At 40.2% G+C, this 27,991-nt stretch overlaps 2 protein-coding genes across 5 annotated transcripts in view; one reads left to right on the forward strand and one right to left on the reverse strand.

The window, feature by feature from the left end:
* Positions 1–183: 183 nt before the first annotated feature.
* Positions 184–11,765, reverse strand: rbck1 (RanBP-type and C3HC4-type zinc finger containing 1). The gene is made up of 13 exons (XM_026305958.2): positions 11,579–11,765; positions 11,441–11,488; positions 10,872–11,016; positions 10,479–10,575; positions 9,971–10,169; positions 3,646–3,794; positions 3,367–3,540; positions 3,019–3,179; positions 2,736–2,832; positions 2,230–2,409; positions 2,042–2,140; positions 1,426–1,569; positions 184–1,302 (listed from the first exon to the last, which is right to left on the reverse strand). Exons 2-13 carry the CDS (start codon positions 11,481–11,483, stop codon positions 1,222–1,224), a joined length of 1,569 nt encoding a protein of 522 aa, XP_026161743.1. The 5' UTR covers positions 11,484–11,488; positions 11,579–11,765; the 3' UTR covers positions 184–1,221.
* Positions 11,766–11,824: 59 nt separating this feature from the next.
* The window catches only part of necab3 (N-terminal EF-hand calcium binding protein 3), a 33,784-nt gene continuing 17,617 nt past the window's right edge, over positions 11,825–27,991 (forward strand). For 3 of the 4 annotated variants that reach the window (XM_026305962.1, XM_026305963.1, XM_026305964.1), the window contains exons 1-2: positions 12,078–12,928; positions 21,461–21,485. In XM_026305962.1, coding sequence (XP_026161747.1) covers positions 12,806–12,928; positions 21,461–21,485 — 148 coding nt within the window. In that variant the 5' untranslated portion in view covers positions 12,078–12,805. Of the gene's footprint in view, positions 11,849–12,077; positions 12,929–21,460; positions 21,486–27,991 lie in introns of those variants that run through there. The other variant, XM_026305961.1, reaches the window with a different exon arrangement.

A 27,991-nucleotide genomic window follows, 5' to 3' on the forward strand; every position in this document is an offset into this window, starting at 1 on the left:
TATTGGACTACAATTACTATCTTAACAACTTGTGATTTCTCAAAGTTATGCTTATAGGTTTGCATCTCAAGCACACTCAGATTGAAGATGAGTATAGAAAAACTGTTTCTTCAGCAGGTGAGGTGTGCAAATGACTTCTAGTGTCAAACTCTGCACATATAAGGCAAAGTAAGTGACGCAAAATACATTTTAACCTGAAGGACTAAGGTATATTTTAATATGGAAGATATTTAGTACATTTAAATATTTCTCAGATCAGGAAGAACCACCTGCACCTTGTATGCAATTTATTTTTTCCACATGTAGTTAACTTGATTAATTTAATGCAACAATAAATGACTCAATTGCATATTCCTTAGTATTTTGCCCACTTCAGGACAGCAATAATCCCGAGTAGACAGATATTTCATGTAAAGGTGAAACAACAAATTTCACAGATAAAGACAAAACACACTGCATATATAATACATTGCCTACTGCAATTCTTGAGGAATCAACATTTTGAAACTACAGATAAGATCTGACTCTCTGACAAAAATACATTATTTTACTAATATTCTGTTTTAAACCTGATACTTCAAAGTCATTAAGTGCACAAGAGCAGCTTGCTTTGCATTATGAACATTCATTCATTGTAAACACTTAAAGCAAAGGCCGTGACCAGTCTGATTAGCTGACTGATAAATCAATAATTTTGGTTGCTTATGAATTGTTAAAACCACAGTTAAACTGGTTACAACTTCAAAGGATGACATCACTTTGGTATTTTGGTTTGTTTCGTTCAATCAAAATATGAATTTTGAGTAGAACGGGCATAATTATTGCTGACACATCAAACTGAATTCTGATGAAAACAACATCCGGGGACCAAAATTTATATTACGCAAAAAATCATCAAAAAAAAGAAAAAAAAAAATTATTACTGCCGAAAATCCCAGTTGAGCTTATTTCCTCACATTTAGTATCATCAGCTACAGAGATGTAAAACGCCTGGCAGTTTGTATAGTTTATGTATACCATTTATATCCTTGCTTACCCCACCACTGAAGAAAATGCAGCAATATATGTTTTCCTGTCAGGGTACTGAAATCAATGCTGTCAGTAATGTCAAATTCAAACACATAAATGTGGTTGACAGAGCCCTACACATCAACTGAGGTCTATGTTTCTTCAGACAGTGCATGTGCTTGCAGCTGCATCTCTAATCTGTGTTCACTGGCTTCAGTGACAGTTTTGGCAGTTAGGATGACATGGCCGGTTATTTACTCGACATTTACAGCCACCAGATGTGTCGCCTGCGCCCTGTAAAAAGACAGAAAATTCTGATGCACATTTAAAACTCATAACTTCACTGGACACTGAACTGAGACTGTGTGAAAATATGCTTATGTGGCTCCGTGCAACTGTATGTGCGTATGTATTTACATTTGGTCCCCAGCGAGCTTGTTTGGTGACCCAGCAGATTTCAGTCTTGCACATCAAACAGCAGATCCAATCACAGCCATCCTTTTTTTGGACAATGATGTCACAGCGTGGGCACTTCATGGCCTCACCTTTCTGCAGCATGCTCTAAAGTGACATTCAGTAAATTAGCCAGAGGGAGGAACGTACAAAAATACAACAATCCAGACAATCAAAAAACGCAATACAAGTCCCTTGAAGGTGTTTTTAAAAAGCATGCAAAAATAACCCATAATCTGAAATTAAGACAAGTCCTTTGACTCAATACCATTTATAAGTCATGTTAGAGAGAACAGACCAGCCCAACCATTAAAGCTATATTTACAAAAGAGGTAACATTGAAAAAAAAAAAAAAAAAAAAAAGACTGATGGCAAAAAATGACCCACACTGGCTAAAATCTAATGAGGAGAGTATCATTGACTGTAAATAAGAAAGCCATTTACAATGAACAGAAATAATAAAAACAAGGTTTTTACTCTTCAATATTTTTCTCCAGCACCAGAGAGCAAATGCCTGTTTATTTAGTAAATTTTGACTTTCTGTCTAGGGATGTCACACAGAGCCTTAAGGTCGCCTTACCTCTAGCATCTGTTTAGTTTGCTGAGCTGCCTCGTCGTTCTGTGCTCTGATACGCAGGTCATCTTGGTACTCCTTACAATTCATGTCTTTATGGATTGCCTGAAAACATACACAGTGTTCTTTATGTTCAGTTACTATACAAAAAAGAAACCCTTCCTCAGTTAGTCTAATAAACGTAACGCAGCTACCCTGCAAAGAATGCAGTTGGTTTCTTGACAGAGTTCACAGTGGAACTCGTTGACGTCATCCTCGTAGATGCACCAGCCTCGGCAGTTGGGGGTTTGACAGTGGAAGCTGTGTTCGGAGCGGCTTTCCGCGATGTTCAGACGTAACTCCAAAAACCGCTGGTGCTCCTCTTCTGTGAGCAGCTGCATCCAGAATCATACAGTTGATAAAAAAACAGAGACAGAGCATGAGCGGTGACATACTGCATGACTGTCACCTTTACTTAAAAAAGTATGGAACATGTTACTGTACAAGTGTAGCGTCCAGGACGGACACTGAAGTAAATGTTGAAAACCTAATGAAAGCTCAGTTCATCCCCACTGACCTATTGTGGGACATTTGTTATTTGTGTCTGCTATGTTATTCATATGTTCTTCCATGCCTTGCCTGCTTTAGTCAAAACATTTTACAGGTTCTTACAGGACATTGTAACATTTGACTAGTTATTGTAAAGATTTTTTATTCTCACCGCGTTGATCTCTCGGTCCAGTATCTTACTGTCACATTTGTCAGGACAGGATACCTCACCATCTTGACTGTTCACTATTGTCCCTTTTAGACACTCCCTGAACAAAGGCACACGCGTGAAAAATTACAAACGTATACATGCATGAGAATTAGGCTTTAGACATTTTGCCAGTAATTATATATGTAGGGGCAGATGTAGACTTCAATAAAGTAAGCAAAAAAAAAAAAAAACTTTATCACTTTTACACCATACAACAAAGCTACAAAGATTTTTCCTGTCTGACCTGCAGAAGACGTGTAGACACTCTCTGAGGATGATGCCTTCTCCTGGCTCAATGGGGCAGAAGCAGACAGGACAGTCCATCTGTGTAGCGTTGGGGATGAGGTTCTGTTCTTCTGTCGCCAACAAGTCCAAGTAGTTCTTTTCTCGTTCCACCTTCTGAGCCTACAAGCACACATTATAAACTGATTTTACTGTAGTGCACGTTGATAGCTCCCCGTTAAACAACAACCAAAATGTGTTAATGAGTATGGATAATCAGATGTACATGAAATTTTGATATATATTTGACACCAGGAAGAAAAATTCTAGGAATTCTAGTTGCCTGATTTGTAATGAAGATCACTGTTACCTCCTCATACTGCAACATGGCCAACTCTTCTTGCTGAATTCGTAGCGCCTCCTGCTGGTCTGGCTGGTAGATGGCAGGCACCACATAATTGTCTGGCCGTTCCTCTCCACACATCTCACAGCCAGGACGCGTTGGCTTGTTCAGATATGTACATGTAGTACAGGCCCAGCCCAGCTACACAAAAACACAGGCTTACAGTATATTTGTACAGCCCCAGGACAAACACCATGTAGACCCTTACAGGCCAAGTCACATTGCAGACATACTTTGTATTCTGACCTGAGGTTTAGGAGCCACAGCAGGTTTAGCAGAAGGAGGTTTAGGAGGAAGAGGAGGAGGCGTGCATGGAACGTCTGAAAGGGGAGCTGTCTTCTCACCACCACCTCCGCCCAGCCCTCTGGGGAAAAGCTGCATCGACTCCACGATGCCTGAGATAGATTACCATCCTATAAAACTTCTATTTCACAGGGAAGTTGACTTGTCAGTTCCACTGGCTTTCGAGGGGAACTATCTAAAACCATTTCTGCTTATTTCCTCACACAGGCCTTATTATATGTATATTTTCAATACTGACATAGATGTGCCTGTATCATATAGCAAACCCTCTCAAATAAAAAAAAATGTTGCCTTGTGGGATTGGACAGTTTCTTTGCTTTCTTTACTTATTATCAGATCATATTTTCCTAACTGAGAAGTAGTAGTAAGTACTGTGTATGTAATTTATTATTCATATCAAACTAGAAGGTATAAAAACCATTATTGTTGCAAAAGGGAGGTAATATGATGCAGTGGTTATCACTGTTGTCTCACAGCAAGAAGGGTCTGGGTTCAGGCCCACAGGGGACCTGGGGCCTTTTTGAGTAGAGTCTGCATGTTCTTGTAGGTTTTTTCCAGCTTCACTGCTTTCCTCCCACAGTTCAAACATATGCAGGTTAGGTTCATGGGTGACTCTAAATTACCCGTAGGTGTGAATGTGAGTGTCAAGGATTGTCTGTCCAGAGTGTACCTGGCCTCTTCCCTGGTGACCACTGAGATTGGCTTCCAGTGCCCCCTGCGACCCTCTACAGTATTAGGAAAATAAATGATGGATGGATATTGTTGAGAAATTCTTACAATGCCTAACTCAACGGCTGCCTGAATAACTTGTCCTCTATCAGTTCCCATGAGTTTGGGTATATGTTTGAAAGTAGATTTGTCAATATTTGCGACAGACTGCATCAGTAGATTAACTGTAATAAACTCTTGATGTGTGTGTGTGTGTGTGCGTGTGTATACATGTTTTTCTGTGGTTGTGTGGACACATTTTACCATTCATGTGAGGACATTGTGGCTGGTCCTCACAACTTTGAATGGTTTGTTGAGGGTTAAGACTGGGTTTTCCCTAAAGAGTTAGGGTTAGGGGGGCTAGGGAATGCATTATGTCAATAAGTGTCCTCACAACTATAGTGAGACATGACTTTGTGTGTGTGTGTGTGTGTGTGTGCACTTGCATTTATTACTTGGTGGGGCCTTAGCTCAGGGAGCCCACCAACAGTGAGGGGCCCAAAGCCGTTGTGGGGCCCAAAATGCTGGGCCCCACACCGATTTCAATGAAATATAGCTCAGGAGACTCCCCTGATGTGTCTCTTGCGTTTTTCTCACTTGGCCCACTAGGTGACAAAGATCAGAATAGTGTGTGAGAAATGTGTTGTGAAATTTTTGCTCTCTAGCGGCAACTACAGGTTGGGGACTGGTAATGCCTCAGATACACACTTCCGGAAGTGTGTGTATCATTTCACCCAATAAGAACACACCTGGAATTTTAACCAATGACAGTAGGCCGTGTTGTTCCGCAAAGACGCTACTGTTTGTTTATCGGTGGTACCATCATTTTCTTCATGTCTGCAACAAGTAAGTGTGTTTTATTTGATTTTGACTTTGCTAATTTGATATTGTTTGTTCTTCTGCTTTAAGTCTTTATGCTATAAAAAGTCGAGTACAGTTTCAAAAACGGCGCCGTTCGGTGACGTCCCTTTCTGTCACACACGACGGTGTAAAAAGTTTGCATGCGTGGACGCAGTTTCCCATGTGCTAACGGGATGAATTTAAATGGCTCCCGTTAGCGTGCTGTTAGCAACTGGGCGTACTAAGAGCAGGGTTGCTAGCAGCACGCTAACCTTTAATGTTAGCTAGTTGTCCAAGTTACGGTTCACTTGGGCTTGATATTAGCTCTGACTGCGTAGCTGCTAGTGCTAGCAGCTGCTCACTAAGCTAACGTTAGTTTAACGTCGCAACATATTTGCTCCGAAAAATACATTACGCAGTTTAATGGGTCGGAGCCGTGATGTACATGGCGTTATGTTTGCAAGTACGGACATCTTTACGCGATTAGCACGCATTCATAATTTCATTATTATCATTACGATGTATAAACGTGATCCACAGTTGGCAACTTTCAAAGCAGTAACTTGTTGAATGTAAATTTAATGACAATATTGAGTGGCGTTCTTAAATAACGTAATATTGTGCAAAACGTGACAAATAATAATATTAGTATTATTAGTAGTATTCCTGGATGCTTTGCACTTTTGCCTTTACATTCTGGCCCTCTGTTTATGCATTGTTATTGTTGTTTTAATGCACTCTATGTATTTCATGCTGTATGCTTCCTTTTTCTCTCTGTAAGGTGACCTTGAGAGTTTGAAAGGTGCCATGAAATAAAATTTATTATTATTATTATTATTAAAAATAATATTTTGTGACATCTTTATTTTTTTCCTCTGAATTCTGAACAAACAGCCTCCAGCTGTGGCAGTTGAGGCCGAGATGTCTCCCATAGATCACCCTTCCCAGTATGAAAGTCAAGTTATCATAGGTACAATTCTACACCACCTCATCTGTTGTTTGTTTAAAATGGTATTAAGAATGTGATGCATTCCATCCACTTAAATGTTGCTGTGAGATTGGCTAATACCACTAGAAAAGGCCATGCAGTGTCCTTAAGGTTCAAGTTAACTGTTGTTTCAGAAATGGTTTTCCGCTGAGCTAACTTTTACAACTTAAACTTGTTAATATGGGATATCTATCAGTTCCTAATATGCTCTACCTTTTGACTGAATTCCAGGTGACTACCAAACAGTCTCCAGCTGTGGCATTTGAGGCCGAGATGTCTCCCATAGATCACCCTCCCCATGAGGATTCAAGCAGAGATGATGTCAGCACACAGGTACTGGAGTATGGAGTAATGTTGATGTTCTCACAAACCATTTTTCTGACCTGTACTCTGTAGTTCCATTATAATGACAGGAAGCTGTTCACACAGCTTTTCCAATACAATAATTCAGTCAGGATTACTTCTTGGATAGTTTGTTAAATTTGTGGTTGAAGGAATAGAGTTAACCTGATGTACATCTTTCTCTCACGGGCGTTCATACTGCCAGTTTACCTTACACACTTGTGTTTCTAGTCTTCCCTCATGGGGCCCTCATACAGCCAGTTTACCTTACACACTTGTGTTTCTAGTCTTCCCTCATGGGGCCCTCATACAGCCAGTTTACTTACACACTTGTTTCTAGTCTTCCCTCATGGGGCCCTCATACAGCCAGTTTACCTTACACACTTGTTTCTAGTCTTCCCTCATGGGGCCCTCACACAGCCAGTTTACCTCACACACAAAGATGATTTTCTAGTTTCTTTCCTTATGGGGCCCTCCCGTTTGGATCTCACCTTTAGTGATTTTGACATCAGTGTTGAAACACCTGGCAGTATGAAAGTCAAGTTATCATACGTACAATTCTACACCTCCTCATCTGTTGTTTGTTTAAAATGGTATTAAGAATGTGATGCATTCCATCCACTTAAATGTTGCTGTGAGATTGGCTAATACCACTAGAAAAGGCCATGCAGTGTCCTTAAGGTTCAAGTTAACTGTTGTTTCAAAAATGGTTTTCCGCTGAGCTAACTTTTACAACTTAAACTTGTTAATATGGGATATCTATCAGTTCCTAATATGCTCTACCTTTTGACTGAATTCCAGGTGACTACCAAACAGTCTCCAGCTGTGGCATTTGAGGCCGAGATGTCTCCCATAGATCACCCTCCCCATGAGGATTCAAGCAGAGATGATGTCAGCACACAGGTACTGGAGTAATGTTGATGTTCTCACAAACCATTTGTCTGACCTGTACTCTGTAGTTCCATTATAATGACAGGAAGCTGTTCACACAGCTTTTCCAATACAATAATTCAGTCAGGATTACTTCTTGGATAGTTTGTTAAATTTGTGGTTGAAGGAATAGAGTTAACCTGATGTACATCTTTCTCTCACGGGCGTTCATACTGCCAGTTTACCTTACACACTTGTGTTTCTAGTCTTCCCTCATGGGGCCCTCATACAGCCAGTTTACCTTACACACTTGTTTCTAGTCTTCCCTCATGGGGCCCTCATACAGCCAGTTTACCTTACACACTTGTTTCTAGTCTTCCCTCATGGGGCCCTCATACAGCCAGTTTACCTTACACACTTGTTTCTAGTCTTCCCTCATGGGGCCCTCATACAGCAAGTTTACTTTACTTGTTTCTAGTCTTCCCTCATTGGGCCCTCACACAGCCAGTTTACCTCACACACAAAGATGATTTTCTAGTTTCTTTCCTTATGGGGCCCTCCCGTTTGGATCTCACCTTTAGTGATTTTGACATCAGTGTTGAAACACCTGGCAGTATGAAAGTCAAGTTATCATATATACAATTCTACACCTCCTCATCTGTTGTTTGTTTAAAATGGTATTAAGAATGTGATGCATTCCATCCACTTAAATGTTGCTGTGAAATTGGCTGATATCTCTCATTACCATAATTAACAAGCTGTTTCTGAGGAGGTTTTGTCTTGAATTGCTATTATATAATATCATGTGCACCAATTATGTTTTAAACTTTTTAATTTAATATAGGTGGCTTTAAATATAAGTGTTCAGTGTCTGAGGATTTTCCCTAGTGGACTATCCCGATAGTAATGCAACGGATAGAGGCTCTATACACAAAAAACCAGGATGACCAAAAGCAATCTGGTATGCCACAGATACTTTGAATGCTAGTAAAATGTTGAATCAAGTGTTTACATAAAGTCCCTGTTCTCTCCTGGATTTTGATGGTATATAAACAAAATGCATAGCTATATATTAAGTAATTCCCTTATTCAAGATGGACCATGCATCAGATTTTATTGATCCTGTCTACAATTATGAGAGTGTAGTAGGCAAAAGTGATGAGGATAATGATGTTCCAAATCTCAAAAGGACAAAATATTAAAATTATTGGTACTATTATATTGTTTGTGTGAATCTAATGGATAATCATATTGTAACTCAACTCCTTTTTGCAGATGAACAGATTCCCCAGATTTTTCTGACGCTCTCTGATTCAAGCGATGACAGCATATAGAGACTTTGTTAGTTTGCTGCTTAATAACATGAAAATTCTGGTGTTTCTTGCAGTCAAAAGAAGCCGGGCACCAGATGAATGTGCTGCAGTAGAAAAGCATTTAAGAAAGTTTATAGTAATGAACCAAATTCCAGGTAAGATGGACTATTAGCGCTGCATTGCTGCAGAACCCCATGCCATGAGAAACCAAGACTGGAAAGCAGTTAAATACTCGAGTTACTGCAATGAGAAGAAAACTACAATGATTACTTTCTTTGAAAATGGTTAGAAACATGGCTAAGTTCTATGTTCAGAAACAAATGCTCTACCTCATGTCGGTGTGTCTCTAAAACTGTGGGTGCCTTCCCACTGGCCTTTACATTTTGTTTAAGCACTTTGAATTTGCCAGCACATGCACGCACTAAGCACACATTGATTCACTGTTTGTATGTTGCAAAAACGTTTAAAAAAATTAAAAAAAAAACAAACTTTTTGTTGTCACTTTGTTTGAAGTATCTGCCATTACAATATGTACTGTATTCATAAAGTCTTAGTCCGAAAAAGAACAATAGTGATCTTGGGGTGGTCATTGATTTGGGAAAAGTATCTATGGGAGTTATTGAGCAGATATAAATGTGAGTACTATGGTACTGCCCAGTCTACCTCAAGATGGTCTTAAAGATGAGGGTAACTATGATAGTGACTGAATTAACTGAACAATGGGAATTGGTTGGTGTAGCCTAGCAAGAGATGAGATGCTGCTTCTAATGGATGTAAAATAGAATAGAAATTTCTTTCACAAATAAGATAAAGAGAAACTGATAATGTCTCAAGATTTCGTTCCCTGCTACGATTTTAAAAACTGGAAATGTGTACGTGTGTGAATGTGTAGACCTCAAATACTGATCATTAGAGTCAGACCCTATAAGGGGCTGAAAAACTGGTGTGTGTACAAGTGGACCTCACAACTACTAAATGTTAGATATGGACCCCACAAGCTCTAGAAAAACTGGTTTGGAAATAAAAGTTTTGAATTCTCCTAAATGTAAGTGATATTTGTGGTCAGGATTTTTTTTTAAGCTTCTCTGATTTTTTACAGAGGTCTAGAACCACTGGAAAGGGTGGACCCCACAAGTGGGTAAAAAATTTTGGGGCCTCACGAAGTAGAAAAACAAGTATGTGTGTGTGTGTGTGTGAGATTACTGACCCTCTATGAGTAGCTGTTCCTGGTCCAGCTTGTGCTGATGCCGTGTGAGATGAGCAGCACGAGCGGAGAGGATAAACAGGAAAGCCTGGTCTCCATTCTGACGGATACCATGGCTGAACAACGTTTCCTGGTCCTGAGCCAAACGCTTCCCAATCACCCAACGCTGCAGCAAAGGGGAGAACCCAAAGTCCTGGTTTATCTGTGAACGTGAAGAGGGAGACAAAAACATGAAGCTGTAAATTCACAATGATTTAAAGGAAAATTATTCTCACATCTAAAGACAAGTGATGCAGGTCAGGTGTTCATGTATACGTATTTAAATAAAGCCACACAAATGACAGATTGAATGACAGACTCAACACATCAGGGCTCAGTGTAACGTTTACAGCTTGTATGACTGATGAGACATTACAGGTTGGTAAGATATTAAATATTAAATATTATTTAATAAATTTAATATTAAATATTATGAAATTGAATGTAAACATCAGAACTGTCACAACAGTACCTTGTCTTTAAGTTGTGCAATGGTCATGCCAGAAGAAACCAGAATATTCACTGGGATGTAGGTATCTGACTCAGCATCCTCCACTCCAACCCACAACCTACAGGACAGACAACAGAACTGTCAGTCTTGTGTTTCCTCCATAATGTTGTTAAATACAAATAAGTGTGTAGCCTGTAAGCACACACAGAGACACAGTCTTGTACTTACATATTTCTGTTATTAATTTCATGCCATACCTGACCTTCATTCCAATACAGTTACATAATTCAGCCCTGACTCTAAAAATAAACCCTGATCTTTAAGAGATGGAAACATTTCTTTACAAGTTTCAGTTTTGTAAACATTTGGCCACAATAAGGAAATCAAAGAGCATGACCAACAGGCGTGTCCCACCTTATGGAGTCCTGAGAGTAGGCCTGGTTGTTGATCCTGACAGACACTGGAAGAGAAAGCTGCGACAGCCTCTGACACAGCCGAACCGCTTCATCACTGTCCCCGCTGCTGAGGGCTGCGCTCAGAGACACGGCAAGTTCCTCCGCTGCGAAGGGACAGAAGCCTCAGAGGCTCATGTGACTTTTTATACGCTATTGTTTATTTGGTAACGATGGCTCTTCCCACTGGATCTAACTGCTTTATCGTGTGCAACACTGCAAATACTGTTTTATCTGGATTGCTTCACCACCCCCCTCAACCCCCCTAATATCAACAAATGTGCCAAAGGCCAATATGAAATTTTGAGATCGTCTACTTTAATTTGGTGGGACAGGTTTGTTTATGACTGATCAATTCAAATGATCACATCCACCTCACTTATAGTCAATAGAGAACAGCGACACATACAAAGCGCGTTAATCTCAGTGGGACAAAGTTGTTTTAGGAAATCGGTCTGTTATTGTTATCAGTGCGTAAGAAATGAAGACAGATCCGTCGTAACAAAACCGAAACCAAGTAGAGCTGCTCACCCTCTTTCAAGTTAACTTTCGGTGTAACGTCAGAGGCCATCATTACATCTGAAACCACAGGGAACGGAACGGTTCATGGCACAAATATCGTAGTTACGACAAAACAGATTTATTTGTAAGACAAGTTTACATCCAAACCTTCTCGGGCTCGATCGTGTTGCTGCGGTCCGGTCCGGTCCTGTCAGTTCCTCTACTCGCCTCTGTGCTAAGGAAGGCAGGCTGTTCTTCCGATTCAAGTAAAAAAAAACGTACAAGCTAAAGAAGACTTGTTCTTGTTTTGTTTTTCTGCTCGCACTCTCAGCGGCTGACAGGTGAGCTGAAGCGAAACTGATTCAAGTTCAGGAAGAGACAACGTGAAGGGATAGGTTTGGAATTGCTCTGCTGCGCCCCCTGTGGTACTCCTGAAAGGTTTCGAGTTTATGTTCTTGGTTTTTAAATACATTATAATATTATAATACGTTATAATATATATATATATATATGTGTGTGTGTGTGTGTGTGTGTGTGTGTGTGTGTATATACTCTTCATACACAAACTATTTGATTTTTAAATTCAATCTTTTATGTTATATAAATATATATATATGTTGCCTCTTTTTCATTTTTAATTGAAGGCAGATTATTGTGCTATCCTGAACCTACTAAATCTGAATCATTTTTACAACAATGCTTCAGTTTTATGACAGTCTGATAACCCTGCGTGCAACAGCATAGCCAGTGTACTTTAATATCTATAGGCCTAGACTATATAATCATAACAGAGCAGGCGTTTTATTTTCTTAAAATGGTGAAATCACTGACTTCTGGCATCCAGGAGATGGCAGTGTCTGACAATTGTTAGTCCAGTGGAATTTTACAGCTCAAAGTTGGCCTTGACATAGATGCATATATCAATACCATTAACATTTAAACCTTAGCTTGGACTTAAATGTTAGGATGACTCCATATGAGAGCACTTTATTGCTGCCAATAACCCCGATAGTGAAGTTGTGTCTCCTTCCATCACATCCGGGTTATTCGCTTGATAAGGAGTAGTTTTTAATTATAACCTTTGTATTGGATTTATGTATAGGATTACTGCACAAAGAAGTGAGTAGGCAGCTAAAGGCAACTGATCAGGTTCAGGCTTTTGGTCCAGATGCGCCGCGCAGATAAACGGGCCAGTCACAGAGGATCCAGCAGGAGGGGCTGGCAGCTCAGCTCAGCAGCGCACCACAAAGTTGCAGAGCATCCCTGAGTCGCCGCCTGCCTGCTTTCATTTGACATCGCTCACACCTGCAGCCTCCTCCTGTCCTCTACACTTCAGCCGTCACATCACCTCCACCTTTATTCCGTGTATCAAGGTGCGTCTCGACGCGTTCCAAGATGCTGGCTTGTGCGGAGATGATCACTATGTGCCTGCAGTCGGCCAAGCAGAAGCATCTCCGGGCTCAGCAGCAACAGCAGCCGCTGCACACCGCCGGACAGGGGCTTACTATCTTCCATGATGTGAGTGGATCTACTCTGTTGCATCACCGTGAAAAGTTGTATTCGTTCACCAGATTATCAGGGCTTTAGCTCTTCATGCTTTTGTATTCAAGCTTCCTATATTATAAACTGTAAAAGTCAAAATACTTTAAAACGAAATATTACAGCAAAGAAACACACTTGACATGTAGTGTGATTTAAAAACAGTTTGATTCATTTGACTGTCTTTTTTTTCTAGGATATTAAAGTGACAAGATGTTTTATCAGTATATCAGGTTACATAGTATTTGGCTCTGTCTGTGTGTGTGTGCGTGTGTGTGTGTGTGTGTGTGAAAGTAGGAAGAGCTGCAGCTGCTGCCTGTGCATGATAAATGAAGCTCTCAGTTGGACAGGTTTAGGGACTGCTAGGGGCTCTGCTCTTTTTGTTGTTGAAGACATACACATATACAAACATGTCAGGTCATTATTTACCATCACGCAATACACACAAAAAACACAAGGCAACAAAACACAACATATGAATGCATCATATGCGATCAGTCTGGTCTGTGTTGAGTTTTTTTTTTTTATGTCACTGACATTTATTTCTAGCTGTCTCCCTTTATCTCTTTAAGACACACACACACACGCGCACATACGCACATATTTACACACAAACATGTACACAGATGCACGTACCCCCATTTGGAGCTCAAACCAACAACCCCCGCTGCCTGATTAACCTACAATGCAGCAGCATCTATCCATCAGCACAGTAATTATCCATCCATCGCACACTGGTTTTCCCTGGGTTAGTAGGCCAGCGATGTGTCCAAATCTGAGCTACTGCAAAGTGACAGCCTTTTCCTCTGACACCAATGCAGAACACAGACAGGCCTGTCAAAAAAAGGATACATTACTCACATTTTGCAGATATGTCAGTGGACACACTGTACCTGAATTGGATACAGCGCCAGAGTGCGTCTGAATTTATTTTGCAGTCTTGCAGGGTTGTTCTGTCGATGGATCACCAACAGGCTACCTCTGCTCGATGATTCCCTGCTCAGGAACATAATGATTTTTGAATTGCATATGTAGGAGGTAATGGTGTCTCCTAAGCGAGACTTCTTTTTCATTACCATCCTCATCCACTCTTATGCTCATTGTTTCTTTAGATTAATTTCTGTATAGGTTACCTAGTTACTGAGACCCACACTGACAGATTTTGACTTTAGACTTATTTTTCTATTGAAATCAAGTCAAGCTCTCTTTTGCTTCTAAGGCACAAGAGGTGATTTTTCTTTTTAGCTCTTTAGAGATAATGCTAGTGGGTAAACCTTATTATTGCTTATTGATTTTCAATAGTCCACTGAACACACTCACAGACACAGTATAATGGGGTAACAAGCTAGGGTTATTAATTAATGTTAAAGTATTTTAACGTTTTGGAACCAGGGCATTTAGTTTTAAATTTTAAAATTTAAAATGCTGTACTTTGACATAGTGATAAGTGCCCTGTAATGTTAGATACAACAGTTGTAGCAACTTGTGTTCCCCACAGTGAAAGACAATGCCTGCAAAAGATGCTGGCTTGCTGGGGGGAGTTCTAATCCACATTGTTGACAGTTTTTTAAAGGTCTTTATTATTGTCTGTATCCAATGGTTTTGCATTTGTGAGGCTTACTCAATAAATAATAATAATAATAATAATACATTTTATTTCATGGCGCCTTTCAAAGTCTCAAGGTCACCTTACAGATAGAAAAGGAAGCATACAGCATGATATACATAGAGTGCATTAAAACAACAGTAACAAGAATACATAAACGGCGGGAGAGAATGTAAAGGCAAAAGCGTGGATTATCTAGGAAGTGGGCGAAGTACAGTAAAAGTAAATTGAAATACAGAAACCCAGATGACAGAACAACAAATATGAAACAGTATGAGACAATATGAAATAGGCAGAGGGTGGTAGGACATCACGGGCTGCTTTGAGAAGTTAAGAGAGTTAGGTGGAAAACGCTATACGGAACAGATATGTTTTGAGTGATGATTTAAAAGTTGATAAGTCCGGAGACGACCGGATGCGATGAGGGAGAATGTTCCAAAGGCGGGGCGCAGTGTGGCTGAAGGATCTAGCGCCCATGGTGGCCAGGCGCGCTGTAGGGGTGCAGAGGAGAGTGGAACTGGAGGAGCGGAGAGGACGAGGCGGAGAATAGATATGAAGTAGTTCAGTGATGTATGGTGGGGCAATAGAGTGGAGGGCTTTGTAGGTGAGAAGGAGGATTTTATAGTTTATACGGAAGGACACAGGGAGCCAGTGAAGTTGTTTAAGGACAGGGGTGATATGATGTGAGGATGGAGTTCTGGTGATGATTCGGGCAGCAGAGTTCTGGACAAGTTGAAGTTTGCGAAGTGATTTGAGAGGTAGACCAGTGAGGAGTGAGTTACAGTAATCCAAACGAGAGGTGACAAAGGCGTTAATGAGTATTGCCGTGCTATCGGTGGTGAGTGAGGAACGGATGCGGTTTATGTTACGGAGATGGGAGTAGGCCGACCGGGTAGTGGTATTGATATGCTGAGTGAAGGAGAGAGTACCGTCTAGGATGACACCCAGGCTTTTAACTTGGGGGGAGGGGGGGACAGTATTGTTGTCAATTTGAATGGAGAAGGTGCTGGTTTTAGAAAGGGTGGATCTGGTGCCCACGAGGAGAATTTCAGTTTTGTCAGGGTTGAGTTTCAAAAAGTTATGGGTGAACCAGGATTTGATATTATGTAAGCAGGTAAGGAGGGAGGGAGGGGGGAGGGTAGAAGATGGAGCAGCAGAGAGGTAGAGCTGGGTGTCGTCTGCATAACAGTGGAAATTGATGTTATGTTGCCTAAGGATATTTCCGAGAGGAAGGAGATAAATAATAAAGAGGAGGGGCCCCAGGACAGAGCCCTGAGGCACGCCACAACTGACAGTAGAGGGCTGGGAGTGGAAGTTCTGGAGATGGACGGACTGGGTGCGGTCAGATAGGTAGGAGGTGAACCATGAGAGGACCGAGCCGGCTATACCGATGGAAGCAAGGCGATGGAGGAGAATATTGTGTGAGATGGTGTCAAAAGCTGCAGTTAGGTCAAGGAGGATGAGGATGGAGACAAGGCCAGAGTCTGCGGCTACTAGGAGGTCGTTGGTGATTTTGACCAGGGCAGTTTCAGTGCTGTGAAGTTGGCGGAAACCAGATTGAAAGTGTTCGTATAGGCTATTGGCGGAAAGGTGGGTATGGACCTGGTGGTGAACAACTTTTTCCAGGATTTTGGAGAGGAACGGGAGATTGGAGATAGGGCGGAAGTTGTTAAGGTCGGCAGGATCGAGACCAGGTTTTTTTAGAATTGGTGAGATGATGGCTGTCTTGAGTGATGGGGGTACGATGCCAGAACTGAGGGAAGTGTGAATAATGTGGGTAAGATGAGGAAGGAGAGAGGGGAGACAGAGCTTGACGAGGTTGGTTGGTAGGGGGTCAAGTTTGCAGGTTGAGGGTTTGGATTTGAGGATCAGGGAAGAGATAACCGTGGTGGGTGGAATGATAAAACTCGAAAGCAGGGAGGATACTGGTAGAGAGGGAAGGGTACAGTGGAGGCAGTTCGCAGTGTCACAGATGGGGGGAAATTGCTGGTGTATATTTTCGATTTTTGATGAGAAGAAATCCAGGAAGTTATTGCACAAGGTGGTGGAGAGTGAAGGGAAGAGAGGAGTATCGGGAGGGCCCAATAAATTTTTGACAGTGGAGAAGAGGGAACGCGTGGAGCCAGAGGCGGATACAATAAGCGAGGCATAGAAGTCAGATTTTGTTTGAGTAATGGTTTGCTTGTACTTCAGTATGTGGTTTAGGTATAAGTCCTTGTGGGTGGATGAACCGGTTTTTTTGAAGAGACGTTCAAGGCGACGGGCTTGGGTTTTGAGGAGGCGGAGTTCGGGTGTGTACCATGGAGCAGAGTGCGTAAAGGATACAGATCTAGTTTTGAGTGGGGCGAAGGTGTTGAGTAGATTTCGTAGCTCACAGTTGAAATTGGATAACATGTTGGAGAGGGACGGTGTGTAATTAGTACATGAAAGGTTGTTGAGAGCAGCAGTGAAGGAGGGGAGGTCGATGTTCTTTAAGTTACGGAAGGTGATGGTGCGGGAGAGGTGGGTTTTGAAGAGAGGTAGTTTGGAGTTAAAGCAGACTAGTTTGTGGTCGGAGAAGAAGGTGTCGAGGGTAGAACATGACTGAACTGTGACGCCAGAGCAGCAGACTAAGTCGAGGGTGTGGCCTAGAGAATGTGTTGGGGAGGTGATGTATTGTTGGAGCCCAAAGCTGTCCAGACAGGAAATTAGGTCTTTTGTAGCGGTGTTGTTGGGATTGTCGAAGTGGATGTTAAAATCACCAAGAAGAATTATGTTGGCTGACAGAGAGATGAGGTCAGCTAAGAGGTCAGACAGTTCGTCCAAGAAGGTCGGGTTAGGTTTTGGTGGGCGGTAGATAGTGGCCAAGAAGGTTGGTGTGTGACCATGAATACGTACTATGAGAGCTTCAAAGGACTGGAAGGTGATAGTGGGGTGGATGGATATTTTGTATTTAAGGTTGTACAGTATGGCGAGGCCGCCACCGCGTCCCGAGAGGCGTGGATGGGTGAGATATGTGAAGCCAGGAGGAATAGATTGATTAAGTTCAGTGAAGTCATTGGGCTGCTGCCAGGTTTCAGTTAAGCACAGGATGTCGAGATTGTGTTTAAGAATAATGTCAAAGATGAGGGATGCTTTTTGAGAGAGGGAGCGAACGTTAAGAAGCCCAAAATGAGTGTTGTGGAAAGGTGTCGAGTCCATGTTTCTGGGGATGTTAGCTAGTACAGAGTGGTTGATCTGGCGTATACCTGATTTTCTAGACTGAGGTCGGGAGGATGACCAGATGGAGGGGATTGGTAGTATGGAGTCAGATAGTCAGGCATGTGGGACAGAATGGACAGATTGTCCAGTGTTAGTGTGTGGGGTACAGTGAACTGCATGTTGAATGTTGGTGGAAAGTATATGGGAGCCCAGGCGGTTAGGATGCAGACCATCTCCTGCAAAGAAGGCAGGTCGGTTCCAGAAGAGGTTGAAATTGTCGATGAATTGGAGATTGTAGGACAGGGAGACAGACTTGATCCAAGTGTTGAGACTGAGGATTCTACTGAAGCGGCCAGAGCCTCTTCCAAACGTGGGGATGGGACCAGACATGAAAATAGTCTTACCACAGTTGCTTAGGAGGTGGAGGAGAGAGATAAAATCTTTTTTAGTCAGTTCAGACCGGTGGAGTGACGTGTCACAAGTTCCAATATGAACAATCACTCTAGAGATGGAAGACGGAAGTGTTGGCAGTAATCCAGGAAGCATGGCCAAGATGTCAGAGGCCATAGCTCCAGGGAGACAGTGAGTAGTGGCGTTGAAAAAGCGTACATTCCTTATAATTGAGTCTCCGATGATTAACGTGGTTGGGGGGAAAAGGGGGCGTGGAGAAGACGCCAGTAGTTGGCCGTTTGAGTCGTGTCGTCTTGCTGACTGGCGGGGAGGCGGGGCGGTGACATCAGGTGCTGAGGTGGAAGGTGGAGGCGGCAGTTCGGTTGGTCCGTAGCTAGGGAGCCCGTGAGTGTGCCTGAGCACGGCCTCGCGAAGGATCCTACGGCGCACTGATGTAGTAGCTGAGCGGGATGGAGAAAGAATCCGCATCACTCCCTCGGATTTTCTCCCTCACATCTCTGTCCTCCCTCTCCCAGTGTTCATCTATTCTCCCTCCGCTCATGTTGCCCTGTTCTTGAGCAGGAAAAACACAAAGCAGAATAGGGTAGATAGAATATAATCAACAAAATATGATCATTAGCTTTGATTTCCTCTCTCCCAAATAGAAAATCTAATGCATGACAGCATGACAGCAAAACCTGAGAGAACCTACTGTCTTAACACCTGCCACCATGACACCAGAAAAGCAGCACTCTGGGAAGCAGGTCTGACCTTTTCTGGGCTTGCTGTAAATGATGCATTATCAAATCCTGACACTGGAGAGCCCAAAGACAGCCAAATAACAAACATTCTTTAATGATTCTCTACCTGATCTCCACTGAATAGAGCAGGAGGGATAAAAATGCTGCTTCCATGGATGCCAAAGAGAAAGAAAGAGAAGACTACTGACCAACCTAGAAATGACGAAGCTTAAAAGCAGGTAGAATATTCTTTTCAGATTCATATATCAAATAAGAACATTTCAGAATGTCATCATGCTACTAAAAGCAGTATTTAATTTAAGCAAATAACACAAAGACACAGACAGTAATTTCCAGGTTTACAGTCACTTTTAAGTCTAGACAGGTGATTCAGACATAGAGCAATGAGTGTGTTATGAAGTGGTTTGAATTCACCTGGCTCTTGTTATTAGTTGGATTGATGTAGCGAGACAGATATTGACAGATGGAGGGCAGACCTTGAGCTTGCTGACCTATGGAAAATGAAAGTGTGGGGCAGGTTTTGCTGTTATTAATAACCTGTAGGTCAAAAATGTCAATCCTGGCCGCTGCCTAACAATGTAAACAACAGACTGAGGGGGTTGAATAGAATCAATAGAAGCGAAAATAACATCACTTTTTTTTTTCACTGTCACTGGAAAATCTATGATGTAGTTAGACTCATCCTTGTAGGAGTTGCATTTTGTTCCTCTGTTTGATAATGGTTCTGCATGTAGGAAAAACAAAATCACATATGGAAATAGATGCTTAAGCAAATTAAAACTGAATTTGAATTTGTTTGAATTTGTTAAAAAATACAGATTTAAGAAACTTTTTGAATTAATCGATTCAGATTCAGTTTTCTCTACTCAGTTTTTGCAACTGAATGTTAACTTTTTGAAAAACAAATCTCTGTGCACAGTGGACTTGGGGGAAGATTCTCTTTTTTCATTATTTGACTGAGAATGATTCATGATAGAACAGGTTTTCCCCAGTTTGGCCCAGCCATCTAAACCATTTATTGGTTGTTAAAAGGTCAGTAATGTTGTTACGCAAACTGTCTATTGTAAAGATCTATTTGATTCTTAAGAGCTATTTTAAACTACTTTGTCCACAGTGCTTTAGCTTTTTTGTGCGTACAACAAGAAAATTCATTGAATGATTACAGCAGTCATATTGGGGGCACTAACCTTTAGTTTCAGTGTAGACAAGTGGTTTATGATTTATGATAATGGTTACACTGGGGGACCTATTTAAAACCTGTCAGACCATTAGTGCAGTGTTTCCGTGCAGTCGGTTGTCCTCAGATCCTGCCTTGTGCTTAGGTCTTTAGAAAATTGAATCCTTTTATATCTGCACCTATGTCTTTTGAAGCAATGCTATATAGCAGGGTTCCCATCATAATTGTCTTGTTTTGCATTTAATTTATGCTGTACAGTGAAGCCAGAAAGAATTCCTATTGTGTGGACCATAATGTTTTCAACAAACTAAATAAGATCCAGATTATGACAAACAAATTTCTTCTGTTGGCCAGAAGGCAGTCTAAGAGTGCTAGCAGCTGATTAAATGACAGCTGACATAACTTCAGCCACAAGCCATATCGTAACCTTGTGTCCTCTTCATTTCAGCCAACAAATGACACTGTTCTCATTCGGTTGCTGACTTCAGCTAATCTTTGCCAGTCACGTTTTCTAGGCTATTTACTGCAGAAGCAAAGCTCTTTTATACAAGTGGCAGTCTTTGGCAGTTGTGAATGTTTAAATCTCCATGCCAATTCCTGACCAATCAAAACAGACAGAACAGATTATTGGAAGCATGTTTTTTCTTTGGTACATACAAAAAAAACACTTTTGTATTCATCCTTGTCATATTAACATGGAGACTGCAAACACAGTAAAACACAGCAGAGATCTCACCTCTACACTTGTTGGGAAAATGTTTTGACAGGTAATGTTACCCAGTGCAGTTTGTGCTTTATATATGTGGTATTAAACAACTATGACACAAATTAATAAATTAACATTAATCCAGGTTGGAAACTGACAAACACTAACCATGAATAGAGGCAAATCACCGTTGCCTTTAGTCTCTGTATGAGGAAAATACTATAAAAACTGTTAATATAGAAAATGTCCAGCCCTAGCCTTTAATGCAGTTTGTCTATAAGTTGATTTTAATTTTGGAAACTTTTTTTCTTCTCATGCCACATGAGTTTGCAAGTTAACACCTATTTAGCCACTTTTTAGCACTTTGCTACTCAGCAATCTTACGCTGTTTGTGAAATTACTGTTTACTTCAGAAGTGATAACTGTTAAGCCTATTTTTGACAATCCAACTGGGATTCATTCCAACATGACTCACTCATTCAGTGTGTAACAGTCTTTGTAAATGTCCTTGTTAAAGTCATGTTTTTGTTTGGGCAGCAGACAAGAAATGAACCTTTAACATCAAACATCCTATTGTGATTTTTGATAAATTGCTATAATGTCTAATAATTTGTACCTGCCTATAGCAAGAATCCCTTTAGTGATGTTTGGCTACAAGTGATAACCATGTCCCCCTCTCCTCTTTTTACAGATTTTCCGCCGAGCAGACAAAAACGGTGAGTAAACAGTGCATGTTCTGTGATGAATCAGTTGTCACAGTGCAGAGGGGCAGAGAAATAAGGCATTTACATGATTGACTTTTCAAGTGAAGCTCCAGTCCTCTTCATGCTCCTACAACTTTCTCAGCCCAATTAAAATGATGCTAAGATGTTGGATTATACTCACAACTGGAAGAACATGTCACACAAAATAAAGCGCCTCTATGTCACTGTTGACAAAGATGACTGGGTGCTGTTTACAAATGAATGTGTGTCGTGTTCCAGCAGTGAATCACTGATAATATGGCTTTATTAGCAAGTGTAAACAAGGTATCCTAACACTGGGGGTGGGGGTAGTTTTGCTGAGCTTCTCATACACACATGCTTCCATGCTTCCTGACATAACCAAGAATATTTTTAGCTCTTACTAATGTTCATTTGGGGTTCCCCAAAGCAGATAAGTGTGAGGAATGGACCCCATGGGCTGTCTTATGCAGAAGTTGACAATTGTGCGAGGAATTCTTGTTTCTAAAACAATGGTCCTATAGTCTGTTTCAAAGTTGAGACATAAATGATATTACACAGTCTAACACAGATTGCAACCAAGATTATATCTGACTGTCTTACACAATGAGATATGCACTGTACTGTACCTGTATGATGACTGTTATTGCACACTACTGTATATAGGGCCCTCCAGAGCATTACAGCTATAGAGTTTCAATCCACTAAAGAAATACATGGGCTCAGGCAGGGTTTGTTGTTTGTTGTTTGATTCAGCTATTGGTAATACAGTATGTACCCCTGGAATAATAGTAGATCTGAAAAAGCACACAACACTTAAAAATCTTTTGTGTAACAACAATTGGCCTCATTGCCTCTGCTGGTGCGTGAATGTCCTGGCTAAACTATTCATTTATGTCTAACTATGATGAAATAAGGTGCCAACGCAAATCAGGAAAAAGTGGACGTCAACACAGGGGCTGCTTTTACAGAGGCTCTAATCAGCCTCCAAAACGGCAATTACTTCTCAACAGCTCTTAACCTTTGGTGCAGCGAGTTTTGTGCATGATGAATTGTTCTGTGGCTTCCAGCCAAATATATTCACTGTTAGATTTTCATTATAATGAGCTCAGCTGAGATGACTGTCATCACTGAACCAGCTGTGAAGAAGGAGGGGGAAGGAGCAATGTTAATTTAAAAGGAAAACTTAAGAACATAGGTAATCTTCTTTCTGTAATAAATCCCAGGCCTAGTATGTAATGTCATTAAAATAAAGATAAGGTCTCTTCAGCAGTAGAATTTGGTAAATAGTAAATGTATTATAAGTATGTTTACAGCTGTAATATATAATGAGATACCTTTATTGACTTAATGGGTGAAAAAATGTAAAAATTGGAATGAGACAAAACAATCCCAAATTGAAGCCATGTACTAAATTTATAATCTGGAGATTTTAACCATTTTGCATGGTCTTCATCGGTATGTTCATATGTTCATAGTGTCTTATACATCGTTTCCAGCCACAGCACGTAGGTTTTCTTCAGTGGATAAACTTTAATCAGCCCAGTGTATACTGCCCCAAAGGCAGAGTACACTCTGGACAGATTATCATAGAAACATCCAGACAGACAACCACTCACATTCACAACTATGGGTAATTTAAAGTGACAGATCAACCTAACCTGCATGTCCTTAATCTGTTGGAGGAAACTACTTGGAGAAAACCCACACAGACATGAGGAGAACACGGTCGAACAGAACCTTCATGTTGTGAGGCTATAGTGCTAACCACTGTGGCCCACCATGTCAACTTAGATATACATTAGATGTGTTATGCTTACAGCTGGTTCTTCTGCACACAGCATACAAATTGACAAAAAAATCTCTGTACAGAGATTTCACTTACTTATTCCATACGCTTTCCCTTTAAGCTACTGAACTTGTAGCTTTACTGACATAAATCACGTTCGTAACAACAGAGCAAACACCTTGAAAATATTATGCGACAGTTGAAAGCTCTGAAAAAGAGTAAGAGATTGTGAACCTTGACTTGACTTGCATCCTATAAGGATTAATAAAAGAAAACTTCACATTTTTTGGATACAGTCATAGAACACACACTTCCCTGCTGTTTTAATGTTCTATTTTCCTCCCCAGCTTCTAATGAACCTTCTCCTTCTCTTCTTCTGACATCTGCTCCAATATCGAGAAGAGCAGTCAACTTCAGACCATTAGTGAGGTGAAGAATAGGGAGGCATTAGGGTATGTGCTCTAAAAGCAGCATGCAGGCTTAAATTAGAATAAGGGAAGCTAAAAGGCACCTTATATCACAGACGTCCTCACAGATGGCCTGGTGGAACATATTTTAAGTAGACCATTGATACTAAGAATACCTGCATCAGAAAGGCTTTGAGTATATTGGGCATTGCATAAGAGTTTACCATATAGAAACAAGACCCATTTTCATAGTATTGCTAGTTTCTTCTGAATGCATTGGTGGGAATTTATGAGCCACTTAGAAGAGGCTGCCATAGGCGTAATCATTGAAGGGAAATAGTGCAGCCTACTTTGTGCCCTACTTTACAGGACCTCTTCACTTCCACATTTGGTTCTTGTTTACTCTGATCCTCTTGGGTTATACTATCCTGAATTAACTGACAAGGAGAAAAGTTGCACAGTTCACCAACCTATGCAATTTCTCTCAAAATATTTTCTCACCTTGAAATTAAATAAGTGGATACTTGCTAATTATAAAAAAGCATATGCGTATGCATATTGCTTTTGACTTAACCTGGGGTATGCTTTATGGCTACGTTTTGCTGCAAAAATGGAATTTCCTGTTCAGCTATGCGCTGTATGAAGGCTTAAACTGTGTAGGTTTTGCTTAAATTCATAGAGGATATTGAAGAGCTAGCTGGCACACTGGTGATTTATTGGTTCCAAATGAACGAGATCCAGTGATAAATGGTTATAGTTGAGTTTTTATTCCCATACTTTTTATGATTTTTTTTTTTTAAACTCGTTTCCATGTAATCTTAGAGCCTTTCTGTCCCATTCCTTGTTGCTATGTGAACAGACCATTTTATTTTAAAAACATTATATAATATGAAAAAATGTCACTAAAATCAAGGACAACTTTGTAGTACAAATTAAAATAAACTGGGCATATTCAGTTTATTTCAAAGAGCTCCTGCTTCCCTTTACACCAGGTAAACAACATTACATTTGCTTATGCAGAGTATAACTCATTTGCAGTCAGACTGTGCAGTTTTTCACCAAGGAAGCTCATGGTTGTTTTCTCTGAAAAATGCTCCAGAAATGGCTGCTGTAAAATCACACATAGAAAAAGAGAATGCTGCCTCATAAGTCGTGTATTATAGACCTAAATGTGTACATTATGAGTGAATTTCAAATGGATGATCTATTGTATGTCATTTAACCACGCATGACTGATTCATTTAAAGACGCCAGCTGACCTTTGGTTGATGTTGGGTTGAGTTTCTGTTCACTAACTGGATACTGGACAGTGAAGAGCCAATAAATTTCAGTGACATTTTAATGCAGCCAATTTTTAATAAAGCACACTGGTTAGAGGGTAGAACACAGAGTGATATGTACTAACACCATAGAAATAAAAAGATGATGTAAGGTGTTGTTTAATGCACATTGAGCTTAAGAAGGTTATGAAAATAAATGTCGTAATATATTTAAGAGCTTTACAGATTTAAATAAACCACTGTATCACATTATTTCTGGATATGCAAGGTGTGAGTGAAACAGAGGGTTTATGAACTCTTTAGGTCCATAGGGGGTTTGAGTTAGGATGTGCCAACTTTGGTATATCAATACTGCAAGGTTGAGATACTCTCCTCAAAGACAACAAATCAGTGCATGATCAGTATAAATGTTACAGCTGCATAACACATCATAAACAAATCTTATGCTGTTTATAATAGTAGAAATAAACCTCACTTCAGAACGTCACTTGACTAAACAAGGATGTCACATTGTCAAATTCAAATTCCTGCACAGTCCTCAGGTCATACAAAGAGATGAATGTGATAATGGTGATGATGCATAAATTAAAACTGAGAAGAGATATCACAGGTAACATGCTTAAGATAACATAATCCCCCAACCTAACTGTGGATCTTAATTTCCCTGATGCTTGTACTGTGATCATTTTATTCCATCTGTAACCATCATCCCTTAAGGATCTAAGTGAGAATAAAAGCAGGATTTCTGATTGGCATTTATTGCGTGTTTTGGACAATGTTTACATATTAAATTGTGTCTGTTTTGCACACATAGGCTGCTCCTATAGACCGGCTTTATATTTGTTACTATTATTATGGGCAGGCAGATAGTGTTGACTTTAGACAGTGACCAGTCATGGTTCCTATTTGAATATGGATGTAAATTCTAAATTTAACATGGGATTTTAGTGTTTTCAAAGAAAACACAAGCTAAAAAGTCACAGAAAACAGACTTAAAAGTTAGTTAACAAGCGACTCAAAAAAATATTTTTTTTATATCAATCAATAATAGAAGAATTTACCACATAGAGGCACAGTGTTGTGTATTTGTTGTGACCGTCCTTTTTTGTGCGGAAGACCTTAGGCCCAGAACTGTAATCATCCATCATCATCCAGCAAGGACATTATCAAGAGTGTCACTTCTGAGTATAACTGCTGCCGATCTAGTAGTTTGGCAGACCAAATATAGGGAGTCTTCCAAATACAACCCTGTGAGAGAAGACAAAGACATGTGGAGGGATCTTTAGTCCCAGATGGACAAACTAACTACAGATGGCGTCAAAATATAAGTAAAACTTTGCAAACTAAGCATACATGGTATAAAAATACCATTAAAGTGTGATGATAATGAATGAATGTAGGTTCCTGATAATGCTCTACATAAAATCTGAATTAAAAGGTAATGAACTTTACATTAAGAGTAACATAATGTTCTGTACCATGTGCAAGGTCACTCACTGAGATAAAGGAAAAACAGATGTGTTTCATTCAAATTTATTTCGCTTTCTTAACATCGGTTTATGTGTTGGTGCACTTTTAATATTTATTTTTGTACTCTGTATCTTTTGACAGTAGAATAAAAAAGGAAAAGAGACAAACTTTTCCTTAAATCCCTAAGGATCTTTAAAATCTTATTGTCTTTTGGTTTTGGGTGAAGGAGGGAGTAGCAAATAGAGAATGAGAGGAACATAAAGCCAAACTGGAGAAGACTATGCATTTTTTTCTGACCAGCAAATTAAACATTCTGGTCAGAGATCAGTGTCAAACAGGCTCCAGCTTAACAGATGGTTTTCAAGCATGCCCTTGAGTTTTCAGCTTTGCTGAGTCAACCAACCAGAGCTTTATGGTATATATACTCACATAATGCCTTGTCTTTGTGTAGACAGCAACATTATTTGGATGAATTGCTCAATGGAGTTTAACTGCATTTGTCATCCTGCATTCAGAAGGTTTAAAAGCAGAACCAAATAAAAAATGGGTGTCAATAATTTCCATATGGGCTGAGTAATGACATGGCTGGGTTTCATATTTTTGCTTCAGTAGCTGTCTGACCCTCAAACCATTTGTTTGCCACAAATGCTTGACAATCACAGTCATTTGCCTGTCTTAGCTGTTTTATCACCCATCATTTTGGTCTATCCTTCAGTCACATTAAGTCACTGGGTAAACAACTCCCTCCAGTGTATTCTACCCATTAATCTGATTTCTGATTGCTCTGCAGTATTCTCTATAGACACCAATGTATCTGTTGGTTTGGAATACTTTATGAGGATTAAAACATCTAGCAGTTTCCCTCTGGCAGTCTAACTGCTGACTGATCTGTGCAATGTGTGCCAGCAGACAGATTGATGGTAGGCTCACAAAGGAGCACTTCTTCACAGATGACAACCAAGCTATTTATCTTTAGTTATTGATTTTTGTGCACATTGTCTGTCACAATAAGCTGTGTTCCCAGTTAACCAGGTTGAGGTCTGAAGTGGGAAATTCCAGTCTGCTGACAGCATGAAGTTTTGTCAATTTTGAAGTTCTATTCTGTGCAGTAGTTCCAAGCAATATATGGTGTAGTGCAGTTTTAGTTTTTAGGACTAACTTTTTCCTCAGGCCATACATGCTGCAAACATAACACTGAGCTAAAACATGACTTTTGTTTGATTATACAACAAATTCACTGTCGTAGAAACAGTTCATTTACTTGGCATAAAATGAATGAATAACAATTTTGATGATTGTTGTGTGGACAAAACAATCTGAAAATGTAATATTGTATTATGGAAAATTAAAGTTATTTTTCACTACTTTCTGACATTGTATAGACTAAATCGTTCTGTTTAACAGATTGATTGAAAAAAAAAAATTCGTTTCAGCTCCATAAATCACCAAAGCTATATTCCGGGAAATGACAATAAGAATGGAAAGAATATGGCAGGAAGGATATAGATTAAAGCAAAGAACCAATTTGCACTCCTTTGGTTGCCATCAGTTTGT

This window comes from Mastacembelus armatus, chromosome 5 (assembly GCF_900324485.2).
Source record: "Mastacembelus armatus chromosome 5, fMasArm1.2, whole genome shotgun sequence".
Taxonomy (NCBI): domain Eukaryota; kingdom Metazoa; phylum Chordata; class Actinopteri; order Synbranchiformes; family Mastacembelidae; genus Mastacembelus; species Mastacembelus armatus.